The sequence below is a fragment of the Pelodiscus sinensis genome, chromosome 1 (assembly GCF_049634645.1).
Source record: "Pelodiscus sinensis isolate JC-2024 chromosome 1, ASM4963464v1, whole genome shotgun sequence".
In the NCBI taxonomy this organism is placed as follows: Eukaryota; Metazoa; Chordata; order Testudines; family Trionychidae; genus Pelodiscus; species Pelodiscus sinensis.
The window spans coordinates 63,413,352-63,439,512 of NC_134711.1; the positions used below are offsets into that span (position 1 = coordinate 63,413,352).

The following is a 26,161-nucleotide window of genomic DNA, read 5'->3' on the forward strand; positions in this document are numbered from 1 at the left end:
AATTGATTGTACTCGTTTTTAATCTTAGCCTTCAAATTGAGGAGCAAGAATTTCAGGTCCTATCCAGTTATTTTGGACCCTCATCACTTCAAAGTACTTGTAGTAAACTATAAAAAATGGTAGCAAGCCTTAGGAAAGTGGTGAAATGGTTGTTACTGCATGTATTTAGATCACATTTGATGTGACATTTGCAAATATTTGAGCAAGTGCTCAGGGAATGAATCAGGGCCATGCGCAGCTTGACCTGTTGCTCACAAACAGGGGGAACTAGTAGGGAAAGCAGATATGGGTGGCAACCTGGGAAGCCGTGATCGTGAGAGAGTTGATTTCAGGATCCTGACAAAAGGAAGAAAGGAGAGCAGCAAAATAAACATCCTGAGCTTCAGAAAAGCAGACTTTGACTCCTCAAAGAACTGATGGGCAGGATCCCCTGAGATGCTAACATGTGGGGGAAGGGAGTGCAGGAGAACTAGCAGTATTTTAAAGAAGCCATATTGAAGGCACAGGAACAAATCATCCTGATGCGTAGTAAGAAAAAAAAATGAGGCAGACAACCAGTTTGGCCTAACAGTGGAATCCATGGTGAGCTTAAACACAAAGGGAAGCTTACAAGAAGTGGAAACATGGACAGGTGACCAGGAAGGAGTATAAATATAATTCTCAAGAACGCAGGGGAGTAATCTGGAAAGTGAAAGTGCAGTTGGAATTGTAGTTAGCAAGAAAGGTTTCAACAGGCATGTTAGCAATAAGAGGGTGATCAGGGAGGGTATGGAGTCCTTACTGGATGAGGGAGGTAACCTAGTGACAGCAGAAGTAGTTAATGCTTTTTTTGCCTCTGTCTTCACAGATGAGGTCAGCTCCCAGATTACTGCACTAGGCAACACAGTATGAGAAGTAGGTGGGCAGCCCTTAGTAGAGAGAGAACAGGTTAAGAACTATTTAGAAAAGCTAGACATGCACAAATCCATGAGTCCGAATTGAATGCATCTGAGGGTACTGAGGGAGTTGGCAAATGTCATTGCAGAACCTTTGACCATTATTTTTGAAAACTCATGGAGATCGGGAGAGGTCCCAGATGATTGGAAAAAGGTAAATGTAGTGCCCATCTTTAAAAAAGGGAAGAAGGACAATCCAGAGAACTAGACCGATCAGCCTCAGCTCAATTCCCAGAAAAATCATGGAGTAGATCCTCAAAGAATCCATTTTGAAGCACTTGGAAGAGGGGAAAGTGATCGGGAATAGTCAACATGGATTCACCAAGGGCAAATCATGCATGACCAACCTGATTAGCTTCTATGATGAGGTAACTGGCTCTTTGGACAAGAGGAAGTAGTGGATGTGATGTATCTTGACTTAAGCAAAGCTTTTGATAGTTTCCCACAATATTCTTGCAAGCAAATTAAGGAAGTATGGATTGGATAAATGGACTATAAGATGGATAGAAAGCTGGCTAGACTGCCGGGCCCAAGGGGTAGTGATCAATGGCTTGATGTCTGGTTGGCAGTCGGTTTCAAGTGTAGTGCCCCAAGGATGAGTTCTAGGGCCGGTTTTGTTCAACATCATTATTAATGACCTGGATGAGAGGATGGATTGCACCCTCAGCAAGTTTGCAGATGACACTAAGCTAGGGGGAGAGGTAGATACATTGGAGGGTAGGAATAGGGTCCAGAGTGACCTAGACAAATGGGAGGATTGGACCAAAATAAATCTGATGAGGTTCAACGAGGACAAGTGCGGAGTCCTGCACTTGGGACGGAAGAATCCCAAGCATTGTTACAGGCTGGGGACTGACTGGCTAAGTAGCAGTTCAGCAGAAATGAACCTGGAGATTAGAGGATGAGAAGCTGGATGAAAGTAAACAGTGTGCCCTTGTAGCCAAGAAGGCTAATGGCATATTAGGTTGCATTAAGAGGAACATTGCCAGATCTAGAGAAGTTGCTGTACCCCTATTATTTGGCATTGGTGAGACCACATCTGGAGCACTGCGTCCAGTTCTGGGCCCACCACTATAGAAAAGATGTGGAGTCATTGGAGAGGGTCCAGCAGAGGGCAACCAAAATGATTAGGGGGCTGGATCACATGACCTACGAGGAGAGGCTGAGGGATTTGGGCTTATTTAGTCTGCAGAAGAGAAGAATGAGGGGGGATTTGATAGCAGCCTTCAACTTCCGGAAAGGGGGTTCCAAAGAGGATGGAGAGAGGCTGTTCTCAGTAGTTACGGATGGCAGAATAAGGAGCAATGGGTCTCAAGTTACAGTGGGAGAGGTCTAGGTTGGATATTAGGAAAATCTATTTCACTAGGAAGGTGGTGAAGTACTGTGATGGTTACCTAGGGAGGTGGTGGAATCTCCATCCCTAGAGCTTTTTAAGTCCCGGCTTGACGAAGTCCTGGCTGGGATTATTTAATTGGGGATGGTCCTGCTTTGGGCAGGGGGCTGGACTCGACTTCCTGAGTTCTCTTCCAGCCTTAGGATTCTATGATCAGCTTTTAAAAGAAAACTAAAGGCACTAGTTATTTTTATGAAGTATGAAAAGGTCACATGATTTCAAACAAATTAATCTTGTTTGATTAATGGCAAATGAAATTTAATGTGGATAAGTGTAAAGTAATGCACATTGGGAAAAATAACCCCAACTATACGTACAGTATGATGGGGGGCTAATTTGACTACGACAAATCAGGAAAGAGATCTTGGAGTTATCGTGGACAGTTCTCTGAAAACTTCCACACAGTGTGCAGCAGCGGTCAAAAAGGCAAATAGGATGCTAGGAATTATTAAGAAAGGGATAGAAAATAAGACCCAGAATATCTTACTGCCCCCAAAAGCTATGGTACACCCACATCTTAAATACTGTGTACAGATGTAGTCACCTCAAAAAAGATATTTTGGCCTTGGAAAGGGTTCAGAAAAGGGCAACTAAAATTATTAGGGATTTGGAACGGGTCCCGTATGAGGAGAGGTTAAAGCGACTGGGACTTTTCAGTTTAGAAAAGAGGAGACTGAGGGGGGATATGATAGAGGTTATATAAAATCATGAGTGGTGTAGAGAGGGCCGATAAAGAAAAGTTATTTATTCCCTAAATAGAAGAATTAGAGGACACCAAATGAAATTAATGGGTAGCAGGTTTAAAACTAATAAAAGAAAGTTCTTCTTCACACAGCATGTAGTCAACCTGTGGAACTCCTTGCCAGAGGAGGCTGTGAAGGCTAGGACTATAATAGAGTTTAAAGAGAAGCTAGATAATTTCATGGAGGTTAGGTCCATAAAAGGCTATTAGCCAGGAGATAAAATGGTGTCCTTGGCCTCTATTTGTCAGAGGCTGGAGAGGGATGACAGGAGACAAATTGCTTGATCATTGTCTTCGGTCCACCCTCTCTGGGGCACCTGGTGCTGGCCACTGTTGGCAGACAGGATACTGGGCTAGATGGACCTTTGGTCTGACTCAGTACGGCCGTTCTTATGTTCTTAATCTTGGCTTTTGACTAGTGTTCTTAAAAATTAACATCTGTCTGACTACACGTGGTCCTGGAATAACTAAGAAACCCATAAGTTTATTGTTCTGTGAATTGATCTGATTCTGGTAATAGCAATGACATTCTCGCTTGCTTTGTGGCTTCTGTGCTTTTGAAAGCATTGTTTTGGCAATTGCTGTGGTTATGTACACAGCTTATTAAATCTTAATCTTAACTAATACTAAATAAAAACATTATATGAATTTCAGATTGTAATCTGTTTTGAGTATTAAACTGCTTTTTAAATGTTCAGAATTCTATTATTACAATATCTAAAATATTCAATGTACTGTTGACTTGAGATTTCAAGCCATGCCTTACAAAAGAAATGGTGCATCCATTTGTAGCCCATCTGCAGTACAGTAGTGACTACTGAAGAGGCCTAATATTATTCAGGAGAAGAAAATGAAGGGAGGATATGTGGAAAAAACAATCTTTCGGAAAATAAGCTTTACAGTTTGTTTAATCATACAGTAAAAAATTAAGTAGGATGCTCCTTGAAAGATATTACTATGCAAAGCAACTTTGCCAGTCCTCCTTTATGGGTAGAGTGACATGAGATGGACCCATGTACCTTGAGGGAGAAAGATGCTGTTATATTATTACATACTTAAAGCAAAGTGTTAAGTGTTAATTCCCTGATGCAATCTACTCCTACCTCTCTATTGATCCAATTTGCCCTTTTAACAATCATCAATATGCCCCTTTGACTTTCTAGCTTTGATCTGTACTTTTCCTGACAAAGTGTGTATGTTTGTTTGTAAGTGCCCATTGAATCTAGTATAAACTAGCTTTGTTCTCTGATTATAAATCCTTAGTCTATTACAATATTCTTTAGTATATAGGTAACATCAGTCCCTAAGTACCACTTTGAAATTAGGCTCCTAAATCACTTAAGGGCTTCTGAAAACTATCTCCTGCTTTCAAAATACACACACAAACTTATTAAAAGCCAGGATTTTATTTTTCCTTACTTTGTCTTGTGTATTGTTATAGTCATAATAAAGGGAAATTAGTTGCCTATTTCTTGCATTGAAAATAACAATTTTTAACCTGATCTTTCTTTTCTTGGCAGCAAGTTGAAGTAGATGCACAACAGTGTATGCTTGAAATCCTAGATACTGCAGGAACGGTATGTAAAACTAATTAGACTCTCTAGGTAGGTAGGTAGGTATAACACTCAAGAATCTGAAAGACTTCCAGAGTAGAAAAGTGGAATGACAATCAGTGGTACGCTCGTATTTAATTATCCTCTGAACAACACTGACCATATTTACTCTCTTACACACAACACTTAACCAGTATTTAAGCAGAACTGGCAGTAACACTGCAGAAAGTAAGTTGTATGCTGCCTATGATTCTTGCTTTACTCCTAATAGGAAAAGCTATGTTAACCTACTTGGGCACTTATTAATGGATTTTTAAAAGTAGCCATCCTACACAGGAATTTCAGGAACCAACTAGAGAGAAATTGCGGAACTGGCCATCATATTCAAATTTGACACTATCTCTCTCATGGCCTGAACAAAGACATGAACTGGATGGGCCATTGTATTTAACACCCAAATAACATAAAAAAATCTAAGTATGGGTGCTTACACTCAATTAGTCTCATTAGCACCAGCACTACAATTGATATGATTTTTTTTTCCTCCTCCTCTTCCTCTCTCCTTTTTTTTATCATCATTTGGGAGGTTTCCCTTTTTTTTCCCCCCTACACTCTTATCTGAGGAAGTGGATTTTGCCCACAAAAGATCATGATACTATTATCTATATCTATATATTTTTTGTTAGTCTAAGGTGCTACAGGACTACTTATTTTTTCAGCATATGACTAGAGAGGAAAGATGTCTCCATGCCTTGGACATCAGGAGGGTGCTTCTATCTGGACTGTATGAGGCACTTTTGCAAATCCTCACAGCTCTTTGTCCTCTACTTCATATGTTTGGAGAGTCTTCCATTTTTTCACAGCATATTTCCAAGTGGATCACTTCTGCATCAGAACATGCTGAGCTAGCAGGTGCCCAGCCTCTGCCACTGAGGGGGGCAGACTCCATCAGGCTCAAGCCTCTTCTGCTGCCTTCCTGGCCAATGTCCCCATAGTGGACCTCTGTATGGCTGCAACATGGTCTTTGGTCTACACATTTAAATGAGTACAGGATCTTTTGAAAAAGGGGTGGGTTTTTTGAAAGAACCGCGTCTAGACAGCGGTTTCACTTTCAAAATATTTTTTCGAAACACTGTGATGCAATTATGCAAATGAAGCATGAGATATTTAAATCCCCGCTTCATTTGCACTTTCAATCTGTCTAATTTACATCCCACTTTAGAAAGAAGGATGTAGTTTACTCATAGCCTTGAATTCTGTTTCTACTCCCACTTCATCAGATGAGTTGGTCTTACCCACAAAAGTGCATGATACTACATATTTTTGTTAATCTCTAAGGTGCCACAGAACAACTCATTTTTAAAGTTAGACTAACATGGTTATCCCACGAGACTCTGAAATAGTGTTTGTTAATACTAGTAAACTGTTTTATTGTTTTTACATTATATTTATGATATACAAGTCAGTGTAGAGCTTTTTTGTTGAGCATTTAAAAAAAAATCTGTATCTTTAAGAGGTGTATATCTCCACTTACAGTTTGTGTAAGGTTGTTTTAACATACTCTACAATATTAATTGGCTTGAATAAAAAGCACCAGCTAAACAAATCTGTAATAGCCTATTTCTCAGTTAGAATTTTGGTATAGTTTTGTTACATGTTGTATATGTTTAAAGTCTAAAGAATCAGATGTTTCTCAAATATATAAATAAATAAAGCCCAGTTTCTTAAAACTAAAGTCTGTAATGAAATTCAAATTCACAACTGTGTGTCCTTTTCATTATAGGAACAGTTCACAGCAATGAGAGACCTCTACATGAAAAATGGACAAGGCTTCGCATTAGTATATTCCATCACAGCACAGTCAACATTTAATGACTTACAAGACCTAAGAGAACAGATTCTTCGAGTCAAAGACACTGATGATGTGAGTAGTCCCCTATTGTAGAAAACTGATATTTAAAGTCCTCATTATAAATGCTTTTAAAGCTGTACTTGCTTTGATCAGATACATCATTTGAATTCATTCCCAGCTTTAATTTGAAAGGCAAATGGACCAGTATGTGCATTATACTGAAAATGCATCTTCTAGAGCAAGAAGTCGGGGGGGAGGGGGGGGCGGAGGCAGGGAGGGAAATCATATGCACTTTTACATGGTGTCTAAAGTGAATCTGTGCATAGTCTGTTCAACTTGCTTTTAAATACTGTCTGAAAGAACATATTAGTTTATTTTGACTAGTACTTTTAAAACCAAAAATACTGCAGAAGATAATTGTCTTTAAAGCTGCTGAGTTTGGTTTTACAATTTCAGTCTCCATTATTGTTCTGTGAGTGCTTATAACACAGTTAGCTCTAACCCAATTTTTGCTTCCAACAGTATTGTTATAAAATGAGTATTTTAGCTGTGGACACATCTTTGAATTTTTTGCTTACAGAGAGATGTATTGTAATCGCTAATCAATATGGGTTATTTTGAGTTTCCTGAGGGTATGTCTACACTAGCCACCCGAGTTCGAACTAGGGTGGCTAATGTAGTCATTCGAACTTGCAAATGAAGCCTGGGATTAAAATATCCCGGGCTTTATTTGCATGTTCCCGGGCGCCGCCATTTTTAAATGCCCAGTAGTTCGGACTCCCTGCTCGCAGCTACACGCAGCACAGGCAGGAGGAGTAACGGTAGTCCGAATGAGGGGCTTTAGTTTGAACTACCTAGCCTGTGCTGCGTGTAGCCGCGTGCCAGATATTTTAATCCCGGGCTTCATTTGCAAGTTCGAATGACTACATTAGCCACCCTGGTTTGAACTACGATGGCTAGTGTAAACATACCCTCAGTGTGTAACTTGCAAGACTAAACTATGTATTACTTTCACACAGTCTTAATTTGTATATCCCTCTGTTGTTAATGCTTGATCTTGACAATCTTAATGAGACAATCTTTCAGCATTTAATTGGGGCTATATTATTACTACAGAATAGAAAGTACAGAAGTAATTTCACTTTTGAGTGAGGGATAACTTCCCAGAGTTTTAAAGTGAATAGTTCTGTGGCACGTTAGAGACTAACAAAATATATAGGATTATGAGCTTTTGTAGGTAAAACCCACTTCAGATGAATTGAGTTTAACCATGAAAGCTCATGATCCTATATATGTTTAGTCTCTAAGGTGCCACAAGACTGCTCATTTTTAAAGTTACAGATTCTCACAGCTACCCCCTGAGTCTTTTTTCCAAAATCTGAAGTTTTATTGTTGCTTACACTTGCATTGAGCTAAAGCAGCTATTGCATAAAGTAGAGGTGAAGAACTTTTTTGGATTGGGAACTGCTGACCACAGAAAAAATGAGTCAGGGCCACACACAAGTGAGAAGCAAAAAGGAAAAAAAAGCTCACTGATGTCATGTGTCTCTTCCCCGTCCCTCCCCCCCCCCCACCCCCACCTCTGACTGAGGAGGAGGAGAGACACTCCTTTGAACACCATAGCATAGTAGGCCCAGGCTGTGCTCCATCCTCACAGGGGTGGGGGTGGTTGTTGGAGTGTCAGCACAGGCTCCCCAATTCTAGGAAGGGAGTCCCAACCCTCGGAGGCCAGATCCAGGCAAGCCGGGGGCAGCATCCAGTGGGCCTTAGGTTCCCCACCCCTGGCATAAAGGGAGAGAGATTAAATGTGAACTGCTGAGTAACAAAGGTCTTAATCTAAAGTATTTTAAGGGGATGACTATCAATTAGCCAACACCCTGTTCCACTTCCTCCTTAGAATCATTTGTTTTGTAGGCTGAAGATCATAATCTTGTTTACTGTAACAAACATTAACTGGGGGATGGAGAGGGAGCTGCTTCCAGCTTTTAATCTATTTTAATGTTCATGAGGGATCTTGACTAATCTTCCTTAATAGATATAGCTACATCTGCTACTGCATGGACCCAGGAGACCTCAAACTCCTCCATTTCTGGAAAATTCATTGTGGGTGGCCTAGTACATGCACAATGATCCAGTACATTTCTTCACCTCAGTTCATTCTCTTCTCTAATGGAACCATAAGAGCAAATGTTATCTCAGTGTCATTACGGAACAACTTCATTTCTAGATAGTGTGCCTCTTATTTCCATCTAAACCTGAATAAGTTTTTAAATTTAGCAGCCAGGGAGCAAAACTGAGTTGTAATTCAGGTTGTCAGGCTTTTATGGGCAAATAGCCAAAGTGGTATATTTAGAATGATTTGGTCCTAAAACATGTATATTTTTATAAACTCTCTTAAATCTGAAAGTCATTCCAAAACAAAATGAAGGAAGAAGAGCATCAGTATAAAGGATGAGAATTCCAGGGTGTCATTGGCTAAAAACTAATTCTCTTTACGTAGTTTCATAGTTTTCCTGTTAAATCAAGACTGGAAATAAGGTATACATTTTTAAGAGTAACCAACCATTGGAATAACTTATCAGTAGTTGTGGGTTCTCTGTTACTGACCATTTTTAATCTAGACTGAATGCTTTTCTAAAAAATATTTTCTAGAAATTTCTTCCAATCAAAATGACTTGATGTAACTGCTAACAGGTAGCCCCCAAAAGCTGCTTCATGGACGATTTCAGATTATTCTTGTGCTGCCTTTTTTCCTCATCAGTTGTAATGATTCAGCTTCTGGCTTCAGGCTTATATATCAATGAAAATTAAAATATCTGTCCTGTGTAGGTGCCAATGATTCTAGTTGGCAACAAGTGTGACTTGGAAGATGAAAGAGTTGTGGGAAAGGAGCAAGGACAGAATCTAGCGAGGCAGTGGAATAACTGTGCATTCTTAGAGTCTTCTGCAAAATCAAAAATAAATGTTAATGAGGTAAGGCTTAATACTTTATGAAAAAATGAACTGCTTTTCTAACAACTTGCTGCTGCTTGCTGTCTAAGGACAAAATTTTGAGCTTCATGATAAGTTCCCTTCGATGTCATGGACAGAATTGTACCCTAATGCTGCAAGGAATTGTCATATGCTTGATTACAGCTAGCTTCCTAGTTATAAATTTAAGGCTTTGGACTTGCAACTGCTTTTGGTTCTGCTTGTTGCAGATTTTTCACCTAAGATGTAGGCATTTAGTTATTGTACTCAATTATTCATTGAAAACACATTTGACAGAACAATTGTTCTTGCTTTGTCACATTTTTCACTCTTATGATAGAGGGGGAGCTGCAAGGTAGCTTTTAATATCAGTAGGGAGGATCCCAGCCACTTCCCACAAGAAATGTCTTGCACAAATTATCAACTCTGTGAATATAAATTATTTGTTTTTTGGGGTCTTGTGGGCCTTAAATCAGTGGTTCTCGATCTATGGTCCAAAGACCACTTGTGATCCACGGCTCAAGCTCTGTCCCCTCCCTTCCCCCTGCAGCAGGGAGCCCGCTATGTTGCTTCAGCCTCACTCACCCTCCCCACCCACTGTGCGGTTGGAGCACCAGCATTGGCTTCCCTCTGGAGGGGGGTGGGGGAGATCCCCAAGCTTTGCTGTGAAATCCAAGTTTCGTGGGGAAGAAGTGCTCCCCCTCCCCCAGCTGGGAGAACAGCAGTGTGCGGGTGTGCTGTTTGGAGACTATCTTTACTGTTCCTATTGGCCAGAATCTGGTCAATGGGAGCAGAAAGAGGCGGTGAGTGGGGCTCAAAGACAAGTGTTCTCTCCCCCCCCTCCCCTCATGCCCCAAGCCCCTGGACCTTCAGCCCGCTCCTGCACCCTCCCCCGGCCAGACCTCCTGACCCCATACTGCACCTTCCCTTGATCTTGCCCCTCCCTCTGGTCAGACACCCTACTCCCAGCCAGACCTTGCACCTTAACCCCCTCCTACACCTCCATCCCTTTTGCTGGCAGCCCTGTCCAGCAAACTGAATCCCTCGTTTTTGTCCCAACCCCAGAGCCTGGGAGGGTTCACAAAATCCACTAACCCTGGAACCCCAGAAGAGTTCATCTGGCTGATGGGAAGCCCTGAACCTCAGTCCTCCCTGTCCCTTCCCCTCGCCCCAAGGGGCTGGAATGCCAGAGGAGTGAAGTGGTCTCAATTGGGGGGGGGGGGCACCTCAGTGAGGCTTGGGGATTTTTGGAGGGGGCTTGATAGGTTTTTGTTTTGTTTTTCTCTTGTCTGGTCCCCAATTGCTGTTCTGTGGGTCAGTGGCTCCTGACCTAAAAAAGGTTCCCCACCCCTGCCATAAAGAAAACATTGAAACCTTTTGTGCTGGACATACTTGAATATTTTACTTGATTTAAAGTGAAGTTTGATAAACTAACATGAGAAAGTTAAAGTGCTTACTCCGTTTAATATAAATTAATATTTCCTTTCTTACTGGTTAAATTAAACCGTTCCCCTAGCTGCAGCACTAGCAAAATGGCTCGGGTGTAATTAATGGCAAGTTTCCATTAGCAACTGGTGGTCCACAGAAAGGTTTGCATTGCGCCAGGTGGGCCATGGGCCAAAAGGTTTGAGAACCACTGCTTTAAGCTGATCTCATTTTAAAATATATAATAGCTAATACAGTAAAACCTGTGGTATCCGGCACATAACTAGCTGGAAAACTTTAGAAACCGGCAAATTTCCGAGCCAGGAAAAAACTTGTTAAAAGCCCCCCCAAAAAAGGGAACCTGGTGCTTTAAGATGGGCTGCTCCTCAGATCCCCTCTCACCACCCTCCCCCCCCCGCCAGATGTGCATGCAGCACGTACCTGGGGGGGGGTGAACTGCTGTTCCTGCCCCCCCCCCCCCCCTCCTCCACAGCACCCGGCACCCCCGCAGCTCATTCCCGGCAGGTCAGACCCCCGTGGCTCCTGGAAATTTTAGAAAACCAGCACGACTTAATCGCCAGGTGTGCCAGATAACATAGGTTTTACTGTACATATATTTTCTTGTTGAGAATTTCAGGAGACTACCTGTTAGCCATTAGATCAGGGCTACTCAACATGCGGCTCATGGTCCGCATGTGGTCTGCAGCCCGTTTGTTTGCAGGCCACTGTGAGGTTTGGGTTTACGCAGAGCTCAACACGTGGCTTGCGGGTGGGATCCTTTGAACATGGCCTCCAGTGGGAATTCGCTCCACAACAGCGAGGTGTCTCCCAGGTGGAGTGAACATTGAAAGATGCAAGCAGACAGGCTGGCTAGAACAGATAGAAATGCTGACACCCTGTACCTAGTACCCACAGGGAGGTTCTGGGAGCGCAAGGGCATTGTGGGAAGTGCTTTGTATTGGTAAAAGAAGCTATTTGATGTATATGCAACCACACTTAAGTTGCTACCCTCCGCATGTGCTGAGAGTATCATTGTGGCTCCCGGGACTTCCAAATTGAGTAGCCCTGCATTAGATAAATCCATTTTGTTAGTGGTAAAATAAATCCATTTTAACGGATTAAACTTCATGCAGTAGAAATGGATAGGAATAGAATGCTCCAACATGGAAAATGCCCAGGAAATAACTACTGGTACAACTACAACTTATTAATTTGTTTTAAGACATTCAGAAATTAAGAGCAGATATTACTGGAGGAGATGATATTCACTTATAAATAAGTGAAGCAGATGCTAAATAACTGTAGTACATGCCATCCTCGCTAGAAGTCCAAGATATTTTCAAAAAAACTTGGACTTGTAGCAACACAACTTAAAGCAACGGAACTTAAAGTGGGGAATTTTTTTCCCATGGCTGACTTCCATTTGTGCAAATTGGGCTTTTAGGGGTTCTTTTTGCATGGCTTAAGAGCGAAGAATGAGAGGACTAATAATGCATCAGTTCCCACAAGCATCAATGACTTCAGTGTGGAATGGATGTATACTGGGGCCACTTATAGCAGGGATGCCATGAATTTAGATCTGATTAACTTGCATCTAAATTAATGTTCTCATGAAATTGTATTCATACAATTCCAATTAGATATGTATTCTTGTATTTCCTGTCCTAGTTTACATATTTTTGCTGTGAACTTTTCAGTTATTGCAACATTTTACCCCGAGGAAGCTGCTGAAAACCTTTTTTATTAAAAATTCGGATAATAGTAATTAAATTAGACTGAGTATCTAATCAGAATAATAGACAGTTATTTAAATTAGATTAAGTTTTCATATCTTTAAAGTTAATTTAATAGCTCTTATCAAATGTGTAACTTATAACGGACAGATGGGTTACAAAAATGTAAAATTCTAAAATATACAATTCTTCTAGAGTTGTCTTAAATATTCTCTCTTTAAGAGGAGTAATGCTACAAAAAGTAGATAAATGGCTTATGGCTCATTTTTATGCCCTGTATTTGACTTGAATTCTTAATTACAGATCATAATTCTGCATACAGTTAATCAGTTGGAATGGGAAATAGTTACTTGCAGTTTAAATAAGTCTCAAAACATGAAGGTTAAAAGTGTGCACTTTAAGTACATGAATGAAAAGCTTAGAGACTACAAGTCAGAGAAGGGGCTTGAATTGCCTAAATTAAGCATTTACCTGTGTTCACAGATCTTTTATGACCTTGTGCGACAAATTAACAGAAAAACTCCAGTGCCTGGAAAAGCACGCAAAAAGTCATCATGTCAACTACTTTAATTCATAGATGTACTGTAGGTCTGAGCCAGGTAAGCTCTCTTAGTTTTATTGTTGACCTATTATTATTGTAATATGAGTGCAAAATAGAATCAGATTTTATTTATTTTAACATAGAAATAAAGGTATTTGAAATAGTTCTGTGGGCTCTGCCACTCAAGTCTCATCAAAGGCATACATAAGATCTGCCTCTCGTATTTATTGGTGGACCAAAATATCATGATGGGCTGAAGGAATAACTTTTCATAGACATAAGAAAATGCAAATATGAGCTCTTAAATCATTAAACATAGCTAGCAAAAATAAGCAGGCTTGTACAAAGTCTGATTAAACAAAATATATCTTACTGAAAAGGAACTGCTGTTCTGAAAGATTGTAATATATTACCTGTACAGCTTAAATTTAATTTTTTGCTTTGTGATCTTCTGTAAATATGTACATAGAGGCTTATAAATTGTGTTAAGCCAGATTTTTAAAAAACTTGCTATGGACTGAAAAGATTGTGTAGGCTTTCATAACTTAAAACATACATTGGCCTGAAAAGGGAGTTACATTTTCAAAAAAAGAAATATGTTGCAATGTGTATATTTAGAAATGTGTTGTTTCATATGTCCCTCTTTGAAACTTTTACTTAGTTATTGGTTTACTAGATTAACATTTTTAGTGTGACAATTAACTAGTGCCTTACATATTTTAAGAAGGCTAAGAGCAAGCTCAAGTCTGCTCTTTTGGGGGCAAGATTTTTGAGAAATTGATAGTAAATCACTAACCTGAGGCTGTCCTTAGATTTCCTTTTTCCTGTCCAATGCATTTGCATCCTGAGTATGGAGTCAATGCTGTATTTTCATGGTGGTTCTGTTAGTACACAACTGTCACCTATTCATCTTGATTCTTTAAGGTGTGTTGTCAGCCTTCAGTAGCCTATTTAAATGGATAGGATTGCATTTCAATGGTTCTGTTCTTTCTCAATGTTCTGGTATAGGATTGTGTCATCCCTCCCACTCAGTGTATTTGAGGATTGTGCAGGTGGAGGGAGTTTTGCTATCTGAGCTATGGTATCATTAGTACAATAACATGCAGACCTGTCTTAAAATCCAGATAGTGCATTGTCTTTTCTCTCTTCCACTATCTGGCCAAAATGTCTAAGCAGATTGAAGTGTCTGAATTCAAATAACATTTCAGATTGGTTGGTTGCCAGAAGCATCTGTAGAAAATGGCAAGACAAAAGTAAACTCATGGTTCTGAACTAAAACCCCGATCCAAATGCTCCTGAACATTGTTAGAAGTGGCAATATTCTATGCACCAATAACCACAACTTTAACTGCATGGTTTGAGCTCACCAGAGTAAAATATAAACTGGTACAGGGGAAGTAAAAATAATCTGTTGAATTTCAATCACACAGGCAAGTCTACACTGCCAGTTCATTGCATTGCAACATTCTGGCGTGGGGTATGAAAAGTCATGCACACTCCCTCCCTCCCCCCAAGTGCAGCAAAGTTGCAGTGCTCTAAAGCATTAATGTAAAACAGGCTAGAGTGCTGGAGCTGCTTTCCCAGTGCAGTTAGCTATTCCTCTCCAAGGAGGTGGTTTTCTTAGAGCATTGGGAAAACTCATTCCAAGCATTCTTGCCATGGCCACAATCCATGTTAAAGTGCTACTACCACTGTGCTTTAAACTTTCAAGTATAGACAAAGTTGTAAAGTTTATCTAGGAATCAGGCAAACTGGAGAGAATGTTTTTCACGGCTGACCTAGTGACATTTTAAACATGGTACTGGTGCTACAAGTTAGGGTTTTGATACTTGCTGCTGCATAATCTTACTAGTCACTCGATATCAGAATCCCATGGTTAAAGGTTGTTACCGTGAATGATTAGTGTTGGACATTTTAAATGCATTCTGCCAATATTTCCCTAATCTTGTTAAACTATCACTGACAGTGTGCCTGTGATATCAGAATCCATCTGTTTTAATTTATTTTTTGCTTCCTGTCTAATGTCTTTACAAATCCAAGTGTCAGAGGTTGGTAGGTCATGTTTAAAGGAAAGAAACTACTGCTTTTCTCATTGCTGCTTTATAACTTTGCTTGTTAAATATTAAGGTAGAAACTACACTTATTTTTCATTCACGTGGAGTACTACTTTGAATAGTTCTTTGTTCCTCTTGCCCATGTAATACTACTGCTTCTGAGTTTTTATCGTGACTTTCATTATTTTTAACATAACTTCTCCATCTGATTTGTGTTCTGAAACTTTTTTAAAACTATATCTTCTGGGGCTGTTTTCATTGAAAGGGTGAAAGTGCAGTTACAGTAAATACCCACAACTTTGGGATATTGAGGCAGATGGTTAAGTGGTACACTTGTACATAAGTAATAAACATTAACTTATCAAAATGTAGCGCTGTTTTTATAAAACTTCAGTTTGCTATAAGTTGGCCAATGGTTCCTTATAGGTAATTCCACTTCCTCACAATATCTTTATCGACCAATCTGACTTCCTTTTTGAAGGTTCCTTTTATAACTAATTGTAGTTAATGTACAGGTTGTCCCTCCACTGGTCCAGTACACTGGGATCTAACTGGTCTCAAATGAGGGAATTTGCCAGACCAGGGAAGGTCCCCTGCCACTGGTCCCCCAGCCCGCTGCACCTCCCCACTGCTGGCTCTGCTTCTGCCTCCAACTGGCTATCCTGCCAGCTCTGGCTTCTGGCTGGGCTTGCTGGACACACTCCCCCCAGGCACCTGGCTGCACCATCAGCCCTCTGTTCCCCCTTCCCCTCTGCCCCCCACACATGCACTTCCTTCCGGGCTATTTAGTCCATGGATGTTGATGAACCAGAGAGTCCTGGTGTAGGGCAGTACAACCTGTAAAGTGTTGCTTTGACCAAAATACATATGGAAAAATATCTTTAAAACCAATTTCATTGGGCTTTTATACTAAATCACTTAATGAAGGATTATATTAAGTGTGCTATAAAAGTTTTAGATAGTTTAAATAAAAAACAATGCTGAGAGCCCTTTTAACAATTTTTATAAGTCTTCCATTCTAACTGTTCCAAAATCAGTCAAATGCATATTTCACATGGATTAAAGTAAATAAAAAGTTGCAGATACAAATGTTACAACTTTTTCAGTGTGAAGTTCAGGATATTGTGTTTTCTAAACATGTGCATGAGCCGTTTCAGACATGTAGAACTCTTGAGACCTAGTTTGGGGGAGAGGGAAAAATATGTTGGTTCTAGGCAATTTTTAAAGGGGACATTATTTAAATCAAACTTTTTACCTATTGTTGCAAGTTGCACTTAATTAGTTGATGTCTCTAGATCTTTATGCACTATTATTTAGGGTCTTAAATGCTACTTTCATAATTTACTCATTCACCTTAGTTACAGAGAGATGCAGAACTGTAGTCCTAGGAAATTGCTTTAATACTGCTTTAATCTCTGATTTTATTGTTACAGGTCTGAAGAACTGTTGCCCAATTCAACAGTGCCAGCATTCCAACTTTATTAAATCTACCAACATTTTAAATGGACTTTCCTGTGGTGGTACCCTTTAAGAAGTGGATGAAAGCTACTACATCAGTTTGCACATTCTAATCACTTTCCAGTGTCACAAGAGATTTTTACTTATAAATATTCTAAGTGTATGCAACTGGTAAAACCAGAGCCTACATCCAGTATTACTGATAAGAGACATTCATCCACCAATGTTGTACATGTATGAAAACTGTGTACTGTATACTTCAATAATCCCCATACTTTCTATTGGAGAGTACAATAATGTAAATCCTGAAAGCACCACTATTTTAGCATAATGAAAGAAAGTCCAAAGAGCTCCTATATAGACTACTCCAGATAACTTTGCTTCATCGGTATTTGTAGCTTATTGTAACTTTTTTTAAAGAAATACAGGATCATCATCATATTATACAAAACCGCTTTGATTAACACAACAGCTTTAGTTTTTTAATTTTAGGAAAAACCTGTGGAGACAGTGATCTAGTCTTTAAAATAAGAGTCCTTTCAGTATGTCTGACTAAAGACATTGCCTTTAATATCTGTTGGGAAGGAAATGTCCAGACTTTTCAACCTTTTATTGTATGTTTCCTTTTCCTTGTTTACATAGGGAATAATGTTTATAGTTGTGTGTACAGTGGGGGTCTACAACAAGAAGTGTATATTTTAAAATGATTTTTTAATGATTTAACAATTTTGTAAAATCATCGTCAGGCTTTGCAGCTGTAGATTCTCACTGTTAATTCCCTTGCTTGCTCATGCATAAGTGTATTTGCAATACCAAATATACAGGTTTTAGTACTTTTGCCTGTTAGTGATTGTTTTACATGTGTAACGTTTTGGTTGAGATGTTAAATGGTGGAAGAGTACTGTGGATGTGAATGTGGGGAAGTAATTTTAATCATGTGTAATTGGTCACAGGGCTTAAGTTGCAGTAATTAACTTTTTGCTGATTTATTTAACAATGCCTTGTTGCTTTGTATGAATTAACGTTTGGATGTAAAGATTGTGTGTATATCCAACAGGGAGCCACAGTATTTAAATTGACCAACCTAATGTTACAACTGCTTTGAGGTGGCCAAATGTAAACTAAAAGCCTTAATTAAAAGTGGTGCAATTTTGTATGACTTAGCATCAGTAGTTCAATAAATTTGGATTGCCATGCAAGGGCTTGCATTACAATTATCTACTACTTGAATGTTTTGTGTAGTGTTTTAATAAGGCCAGTAAAATACGGGTTTAACAAATTTAAACACATTTTGTACTGTGAGGCTTCATAGCTCTTAGGACCAAAAGGGACTGTTACGACCATACGATCTGGCATCCTGCATAACACAGGCTATAGGAATTCATCCATTTAACATGGGTGAGTGTGTAGCTTTTGATGATATCTGGTATTACCTAGGTAGACGTTAGGGCTTTTTTAGAGCACTAGTGGTACCACATTGAATTTTTTCTTTCCCTGTGGAAAAAACATTTTACTAAAGGAAGCAATCTATTTAAAAAAAGGGTTTTGATGTTTAGTGCTGCTTTGGGATACTTAAAAGTGTTCTCTGTAACTTGTTTGACTTTCTATACAATGATCTTTCTAAAGTCAGCATCTTATGTCTATAAACGCTCCTGGATGAAGTGGACTAACATACTGCTTCTTTCTAGATTAAAACATTTCCATTTGATCTTGGGTAAACTTACTTATTCTAACACACACGCTATTTAGAAATTAAACTTTAAACTTGCAAAGTTAAGCACTTGGAATTAGGAAACAATAGAATTAAGTTTGCCTGTGCCACCTTAGTTCAGTCCTTTTTTTGCATAGACATTGATAGTCTTTTACAAGACATCACATATTGTTTTTCCACAAGACCCCTGCCTCAGTTATCACACAATGGATGGTACTCACAAAATGAACAGTTACTCCCCAGCTGATCCAGGGCTTCAAGCTGCTTTGAAATGCTCAAGGAGCCCAGGGTCAGCTAGGAACTCCCCAGCTGACCCTGGGCTCAGTGCGGTGCTGCTGCTTTGAGTGCTGGGGGGAACCTGGGATCAGCTGGGGACTCCCCAGCTGATCCTGGGCTCTGTTCAGCGCTGCCCCTTTGAAATGCCTCCAGTGTTTCAAAGCAGCAGCACAGAGCCTGGGACCCTGGATTCTGCAACATTGCAGCTTTGAAGTACCCTCCTCTTCTCCCCCACCCCCCCCCTTGCAGTCTGTATCTGATAAGGCAGCAAGGGGAGGGGAAGTGGTTAGTTGACTATCTGATAAGCATTTGCTTATTGGATAGTCAACTAGTCCTTAACAACCCTATCCCCACTCCTCCCCCTTCCCAGAGGCCTCCAGCATGCTGGGAAACATGTTGATGGCAGCAAGTGAGAAGTGCTGGGAGGAAGGGAGAAGTTAATCTGCGAGTGGGAGGCCCTGGGAGTGGGGAACTGGTTGCTGCTGGCTGCTAAACACCTTTCTTTCCTCCCTCCTCTTCCCCTTCCCCTGTGGGTGCTCTAGCCCTTGAACACCCAATGGATTCAGCACCTATGCATTTTCAAAAGCTGCTGCTTCTATGGAAAGGTGAACAGCTGATTCATGGCACTCTGGGACGAAGCCCCTGCTTCTTCCATCCCACCCCACCTGTTTACCTGAGCACCACAAATAGCTGATTCACAGCACTCCCAGAGGGAGCAGGACTGGATTAACATGAGCTCTAGGGGCTGCAACACAGGATGCTGGGTTAAGAGAAGCCCCACAAAAAGATCTGAGTTGCAAAAAAGTCCAGATGGTTTTTCAGTGTCCTGCTTAGCTTGGGATATTGGGCTGCAGGCTCTGAAACTCCTGGGTTAACCCAACTGACAGGGAGGCAGCTCCGAGTGCTGTAGGTCTGGTGCTGTGCAGCCATCAGGGGAAGCTACAATGCTCTGTGCAGGTGCTGCCCTCACCTGAAGACACTGCCACTGCAGCTCTCAGTGGCCAGGGGTTTCAATCAATGAAAGCTATGGGGATGTGGTGCCTGCTGGGTACCACCTGCCCCTCCCATATTAGCTTCTTATATGACACGGTGGAGTTGGCAAGGGTAATTAGGGATCCTGTCTCAGCCCTGTTGTGCCACAAAAAGGGGCTGCCTGAGAAAAGTGCCCTGCCATATCTTAACTCCAGCATAGGACCCTACACCTCTGCCCCAATATTCTGCCCTGAGCATGCTCCTGCACTCCAAAGGTCTTCCCCAGCCAGGGATCTCCTCCAGCATTGTGAACCCCTCACACAAATAAGCTAGCTCAATACAACAAAAATTAAATTGAACATGTATTTGAAAACATTAGTCTACATTATGGCTATGTCTACACTGGCACCCTTTTCCGGAAATGCTTAAAACGGAAGTTTTTCCATTATAAGTAGTTCCAGAAAAGCACATCTACATTGGCAGGATGCTTTTCTGGAAAAGCACTTTTTCCGGAAAAGCATCCGTGCCAATGTAGACGCACTTTTCCACAAAAAAGCCCCGATCGTCATTTTCGCGATCGGGGCTTTTTTGCGGAAAAGACTACTGTGCTGTCTACACTGGCTCTTTTCTGGAACAGTTTTTCCGGAAAAGGACTTTTGCCCAAACGGGAGCAGCATAGTTTTTCCGGAAAAACACTATTTTAGAGTAGATTGTCGTTGCTTTTCTGGAAAAGCAAGCGGCCAGTGTAGACAGCTCGCAGCTTATTCCGGAAAAGCGGCTGCTTTTCCAGAATAAGTGGCCCAGTGTAGACACAGCCTATATGTATAGTTACATACTGAATACTGTGTGGTGAAGTGGAACACAGCGCACCCAATAGTCATGGGGCATTTTTGGTTAATGCTAGTTGCAAATGTGGCTGCTGAGTCACATACCTGTGAGCACTGCTGCTCTATATTATATAGATTTCCCTGGGGAGACCAGCATTTCTCAAATTGGGGGGCTTGCCCCAAATGGGAGTTGCTAGTGGGTTACAAACAGTGTTTCCTGTAAGCCATTTGGTTGAGTGGCAACCCAGCTGATTAGCAGAGTGTCTACAGCTATATTTTGTGTTTCTATTGGTGGTGCACATTCACACATACATCATTGGACATAAAAATGTACTCCACACATGGATGGAAAAGTTTAGTGAACATTGATCACCAGGTTATTTTAGGGGGGCATCCCTATTTTCTCTGCTGACTTCAGTGCAGGGCAACCAGAGAACAAACAGCTGTTGGGTTGGCTCCTAGGTCTGAAAGCAGCACCCCACTAGCAGCACCACAGAATTAAGGGTGGCAGTAGCATACCATGCCACTTACTACTTTGCTGCTCCCTTCAGAGCTGGGTGACTGGACAGTGGTGGCTAATGACTGAGGGCCCAGCTCTACAATTAGCTGCATAGAAGTAATGTGGTGATACCATCTTTCTGTGCTGCTGCTGGTGGTAGCTTTGCCCTCAGAGCTGGACGCTTAGGGTACGTCTAGACTACATGCCTCTGGCGACAGAGGCATGTAGATTAGGCTACCGGACATAGTAAAATGAAGCGGCGATTTAAATAATCGCTGCTTCATTTAAATTTACATGGCTGCTGTGCTGAGCTGACAAACAGCTGATCAGCTGTTTGTTGGCTCAGCGCGGCAGCCATGTAAATTTAAATGAAGCAGCGATTATTTAAATCGCCGCTTCATTTTACTATGTCCGGTAGCCTAATCTACATGCCTCTGTCGCCAGAGGCATGTAGTCTAGACGTACCCTAAGTCAGCAACTGCCTCTCTTCAGCTGCCCAGCTCCAAAGGCAGCACTGCCACCAGCAGAAGTACAGAAATAAGGGTAGTATTACTGGAACTAGTGTTCCCTATAAAAGATGTGCACTTGTGCAACTGCTCAGGAGAAATCCAAATGCCACCCTGCTGATTAGCAGAGTGCCCACAGCTTGGTTTTGTGTTTCTACTGGTGGTGCAGGTTTGCACATGCCTCAGTGCACATAAAATTTATTCTGCACATGGAAAAAATCTGCACATGGATGGAAAATATTAGAGGGAACATTGACCACAACCCTCCCATACAACCAACACTCTTTTTGGGTCAGGACTCCTACAACTACAACACTGTGAAATTTCAGATTTAAATAGCTGAAATCATTACAATTATTTTTAAAATCTTACGACACTGAATTTGGTTTGTCTACTTATCTCACATAGGTGTTTGAGGCTTTATTTGTAAAATGCTTTCTAGCCCCCAACTGAAGACTAAGATGTGAATTATTACTCTTAGGTATTCATATCTTGCAGAAATGCTCACTTGGTTTCATAATGAGTTGTTGATAAAATAGAAGGGGGGGAGGGGTTAACAGAGTTTACAACTTGTAATAACTGGTAACTTCTTGGGTGGAAAAGGGGTATATATTCATATCCATACTTTAAATCCCAGCTCACAAACAAAATTCTGTGTCTGTACAGAGTCTAGCACAATGAAGTCCATTCTTGTGTGGCCACCAGCCCTTACCATAATAATTTGTTTTACATTATTTATAATTTTCCACTCTGTTGGGATTTTCATTTTAGACTTAATAGTTTTAAAAACTCTGCAAGCATCTTTGTCTGTCCGTTATAAAGAAAAGGCCATTGAGTTCTGTAACCCCTAGGAGTAGACCCATCACCATATGGACAAAATCCGCTACTATCCCCATTGCATTGTAGCAGTGGCACCAACAGCCAACTCAGGTGCTTTCTTGGACGTGTTCCCCCAATTGAGGCAAACCCAGCCATGCTATGTTTCCCTCCAGCTTCTTTTCGACCAGCTGTCTAGCAATGACTACACCATCTATCGTAATTTTTACTTTTCTAAAACTAAAGCACTCAACTATTTGGCTCTTTTGGACAGTTTCATGCAGTGGGATGATAGCTTAATTCCTTGGTACTCTGGCCCTATGTGTCACATTTTTATTTGTACATTAGTACCAATTAGTCTCCACTCTGTTGGGATTTTCTTCTCTCTTCAATTTGCATACAGGACTCACATGAATCAGCATTTGCCAACCTCTCTCAAGGCTCTGATGGTTTCTGTTGTGACTTTGTTGAGTCCTGTTGCTTTTCCAGGTAACATCATCTGCACTGCAGCCTGGACATCTCAGAGATCAACATCCATAATAATTGGTTCACATTACGGTAGTGTAGCATATCTTAAGTATATCACAGTGTTTTCACTGTTACTTACAAGTCTTCTATCACAAGAGGTCTGCTCCCTATATTTATGAATGGTATGTTCCCTCCCTTCCTTCCTTTTTTTTTCCTTGTTCATATGACTGCATATTTTTTTTGAGAGTAGTTGTTGATCTCATAGAGCTTATCTAAATTTAGGGTTCCTGACTGGCTGCTTGCTTGGAAGTTCTATATGTGGCCATGTGTTCTTCCAAAGAGGTCTTTTTTCTTTGCTTGTTAAACTATTTTTTCATGAGACACTGGTCTCCCCAGCTGTTTAACTTCAGATCAAAACATTCTTAGATAGACCACTCTAATTCTGCTGTTACAATTTGTGTACCTTTTGCCTCAAACCTTTCCGCTCTTTCCCTAAACTTATCAACAGTACCCCACACAGTCTCTGTATCCTTGTTCATGTCTCACTGGCACAAAGATCATGCCAGGACCATTTGTCAGTTGAAACTGTACCAGTGGCTTGTGTTGGGATGTGATCATTTTGCTCAACATAAATTTACAATCCATAACCTCCTCCTCTAGCTCATTCAGACTAGCAAGAAATCTATTTGCCTGCTTTTTTTGCTGCTTCAGAAGGTGCAAAGATGACTTTCTCTTCTTTTGAACTAAGTGTCATTTATCCACTGTAGGGATATTACATTTTGACTAATCAGCTAATCTAGTACTCAGTGGATTTTCCGAGTACTCAATTGGTTGATAAGCAATGGGGGGAGGAGGGGGCGCTTGCAATCCCAGCTGCGCCATTGCCTTTTAAATGTAGCAAAAGCTCTGCAGGGTTCTTACTACATCTAAAGGCAGAGGTACAGTAGAGGGTTCCAACTACTGCGCCTCCACTTTTTAAACGTAGCAAGAGCCCCGAGGGACTCTTGCTACATTTAAAAGGCAGAGGGGCAGTGGGGAACTTGGGGCAAGTGGGAACTCAGGCAGTATGGGGTTCTTGCTACACTTAAAAGGCTGAAGTGCAGCAGTCAGACCCGGTGCAAGTGGGCACTACTTGAGTCCCCGCACTTGCTGTTTTCCCCGATTCGCCTCCGCCCCCCTTGCTCCCCCCCATAGATGGTACTGCGGGGAGACGGTTTTTAAGCCAGCTCCCCCCAGCACTGGTTCCTGTTCTTCCCCCCCCTGGCCTCCCTTCTTCCCCCCCGCCTCATATAGAGGCAGCAAGGGGGGAGGAAGCAACTAGTGGAGTAGTGACTCGACTAGTTGCTTACATCTCTAATCCACTTATTACCTGAACCCATCTCTAGCAGTGCAGCCACATTTACATTCTGTAATTCCAGTGCATACTATCCTGTATCTGGTCATAGCCTGATTGACTTGAGCCCCCAGCAATAATTCCTATGGTCTGGCAATAACTTCTAGTTTCTGTAGGCCCTTCCTAACCTTTTCTTCAGGACATTGGTTGTCACCAGCTCTGAGACACTGGCCATTTTGAATGTTTTTATAGGATTGAGACCTTGACACTGACCTTCCCCAGGCCATAGCAATCCTTTGGGAGATATGCCTCAGTGCCATTGACCCCCCTGTAATCACACCTACACTCTCCTCCCCCTACCCCCATTGCCCTGACTTCTGCATCCCCCACATCCTCCAACCCTGACTCCTGGACCCTCTCACAACCAGCCTCCTCCCCCTGCCCCAAGCTCCTGCTATCTTCCACAACAGTGCCACCGCCTGCTGAGCCCCCTACACTGCACCCCACTTTCAATTCTTAGGAGCATTGTCATATCACACCTCCCCCTTTCCTCTGCCCTGAGCCCCTCCTCAGGGGACACAACAGTAAATAAGAAACGTTATTTTCACTGCTTATGGAAAAAAAAACCTTCATTCCACCTGTGCAAAAGGATAACGAAGGGCTGCTCCCAGCACCTTGTCTCATGCTTCCCTCAAAGGCCAAAGAGAAGCAGTTGAGTGAAAGCTAGGAGCTGAGAAACTGCCACTACTGTTGGCCGCACTCCAAGGAAACCAGGTGGCCAATCTGCCATTACTGCGCACATCATTAGGTGCCCCACGGCACACATCAGCATCACTATGGTTTGTTGTAAACCATGCTCGCACTGCTATGGCATCTGCATGGGAAATCAGTGCAGAAAAAGGTGGGAACAGACTGCTTCGCCCTGATCTCATGGGCAGGGACTAGACAAGCCTATGATGGGATGCTGACATCAACCCATAACCACCAGTTGCACAGTTTTGATCACAGCGGGCACCCAGAGCAGAGACCAGAATACAAAGCTACACGGTGCATCGTGCTCCGAGTGGACGGCGGAGTCCCTGACGGGGGCAGGTAGTTCCGACTACATCCAAATCTTCCCCACGGCGAGCACGCGGACCTCTGGACTTTGCAGAACCGGTGACCAGAGACCGACCATCATAGAGTCTCCCTTATCTCCCAGTGTCCACATGGCCCGAGCATTCGCAGGGAATCATTCATCCAAGATCAGGTCCTGTGCTGAAACCAACAGGAGCGCGCCTTGCCCAGGCAAGCCCGAGAGCCTGGCGAGCGGGCAGCTCCCACGCGGCGGAGGGGAAGCCGGCGGGGCTGTGAGAGCAGCAGGCGCCAGGATCTCTGCGGCAGGACTGCGCGCGCAATCCCAGCGCGGCGGCGCGCGCTGCCTTCCTCGATCCCTTTGGGCTGCGAGCTCCGGGCAGCCGCCACGCGCCTGCGCAATGTAAGCGCGCCCTTTCCCCGTCAAATCGGGCGGCCTCGTTCAACTTCCGGTTCGAGGAACGCACGCGCTTCCGGGTCCGGGCCATGGAGAGGTGAGCGCGGCAGCCTAGCGGGGCTCGGGATAGTGGCCGGCCTGGCCCGGAGGGAGCCAAGGCCCGAGCCGGGACCCCCAAGTCTCCCCTCCCCCCACCGGCTCCGCGGCCTGGCGCTCCCCTGAGGCTCTCGAGCGGCGGGAATAGGCTCTTGGGGCCCTTGCAGAGAGACCCGCCCCCCTGCGGCTCTCTCGGGAGTGGCGGCAAATAGAGCCGGAGCCGTAAGGAGCGGGGCCGGGCAGAGCGGTGAATGCGGGCGGGGGGGGGGGGGTTTGACCAGGCCCGAGCGGAAAGGGCTGCTGTGCTCCTCTGCCTGCCCTCCCGCGTCACTCGGGCCGCAGGGCTTCTCCAAAAACAACCTAGCGTCCTGCAGCACCTTAGCGCCTGTCAAAACATGTGGGAGGTGTCATGAGCTATCGGGCGCACAGCTCAGTGGAGTTTAAGGGGTGGGTCTAGTTTTCAAACAGCACAGAGAAGGGAATGGGGGGGGGAGAGGAGGAGAAAAAAGGGAGGGAGGAATTGACAATTA

The 26,161-nt window shown here is 42.4% G+C and overlaps 2 protein-coding genes across 5 annotated transcripts in view; both read left to right on the forward strand.

Annotated features, from left to right (window-relative positions):
• The window catches only part of RAP1B (RAP1B, member of RAS oncogene family), a 74,492-nt gene extending 56,622 nt beyond the window's left edge, over positions 1 to 17,870 (forward strand). For both annotated transcript variants that reach the window (XM_075931443.1, XM_075931449.1), the window contains exons 4-8: positions 4,591 to 4,647; positions 6,407 to 6,547; positions 9,305 to 9,448; positions 13,087 to 13,202; positions 16,632 to 17,870. In XM_075931443.1, coding sequence (XP_075787558.1) covers positions 4,591 to 4,647; positions 6,407 to 6,547; positions 9,305 to 9,448; positions 13,087 to 13,173 — 429 coding nt within the window. In that variant the 3' untranslated portion in view covers positions 13,174 to 13,202; positions 16,632 to 17,870. The remainder of the gene's footprint in view (positions 1 to 4,590; positions 4,648 to 6,406; positions 6,548 to 9,304; positions 9,449 to 13,086; positions 13,203 to 16,631) is intronic.
• Positions 17,871 to 25,281: 7,411 nt separating this feature from the next.
• Positions 25,282 to 26,161, forward strand: part of NUP107 (nucleoporin 107) — a 52,311-nt gene continuing 51,431 nt past the window's right edge. The window contains exon 1 of one of the 3 annotated variants that reach the window (XM_075931457.1): positions 25,282 to 25,632. In XM_075931457.1, coding sequence (XP_075787572.1) covers positions 25,625 to 25,632 — 8 coding nt within the window. In that variant the 5' untranslated portion in view covers positions 25,282 to 25,624. The other 2 variants (XM_075931463.1, XM_006121584.4) reach the window with 2 other exon arrangements.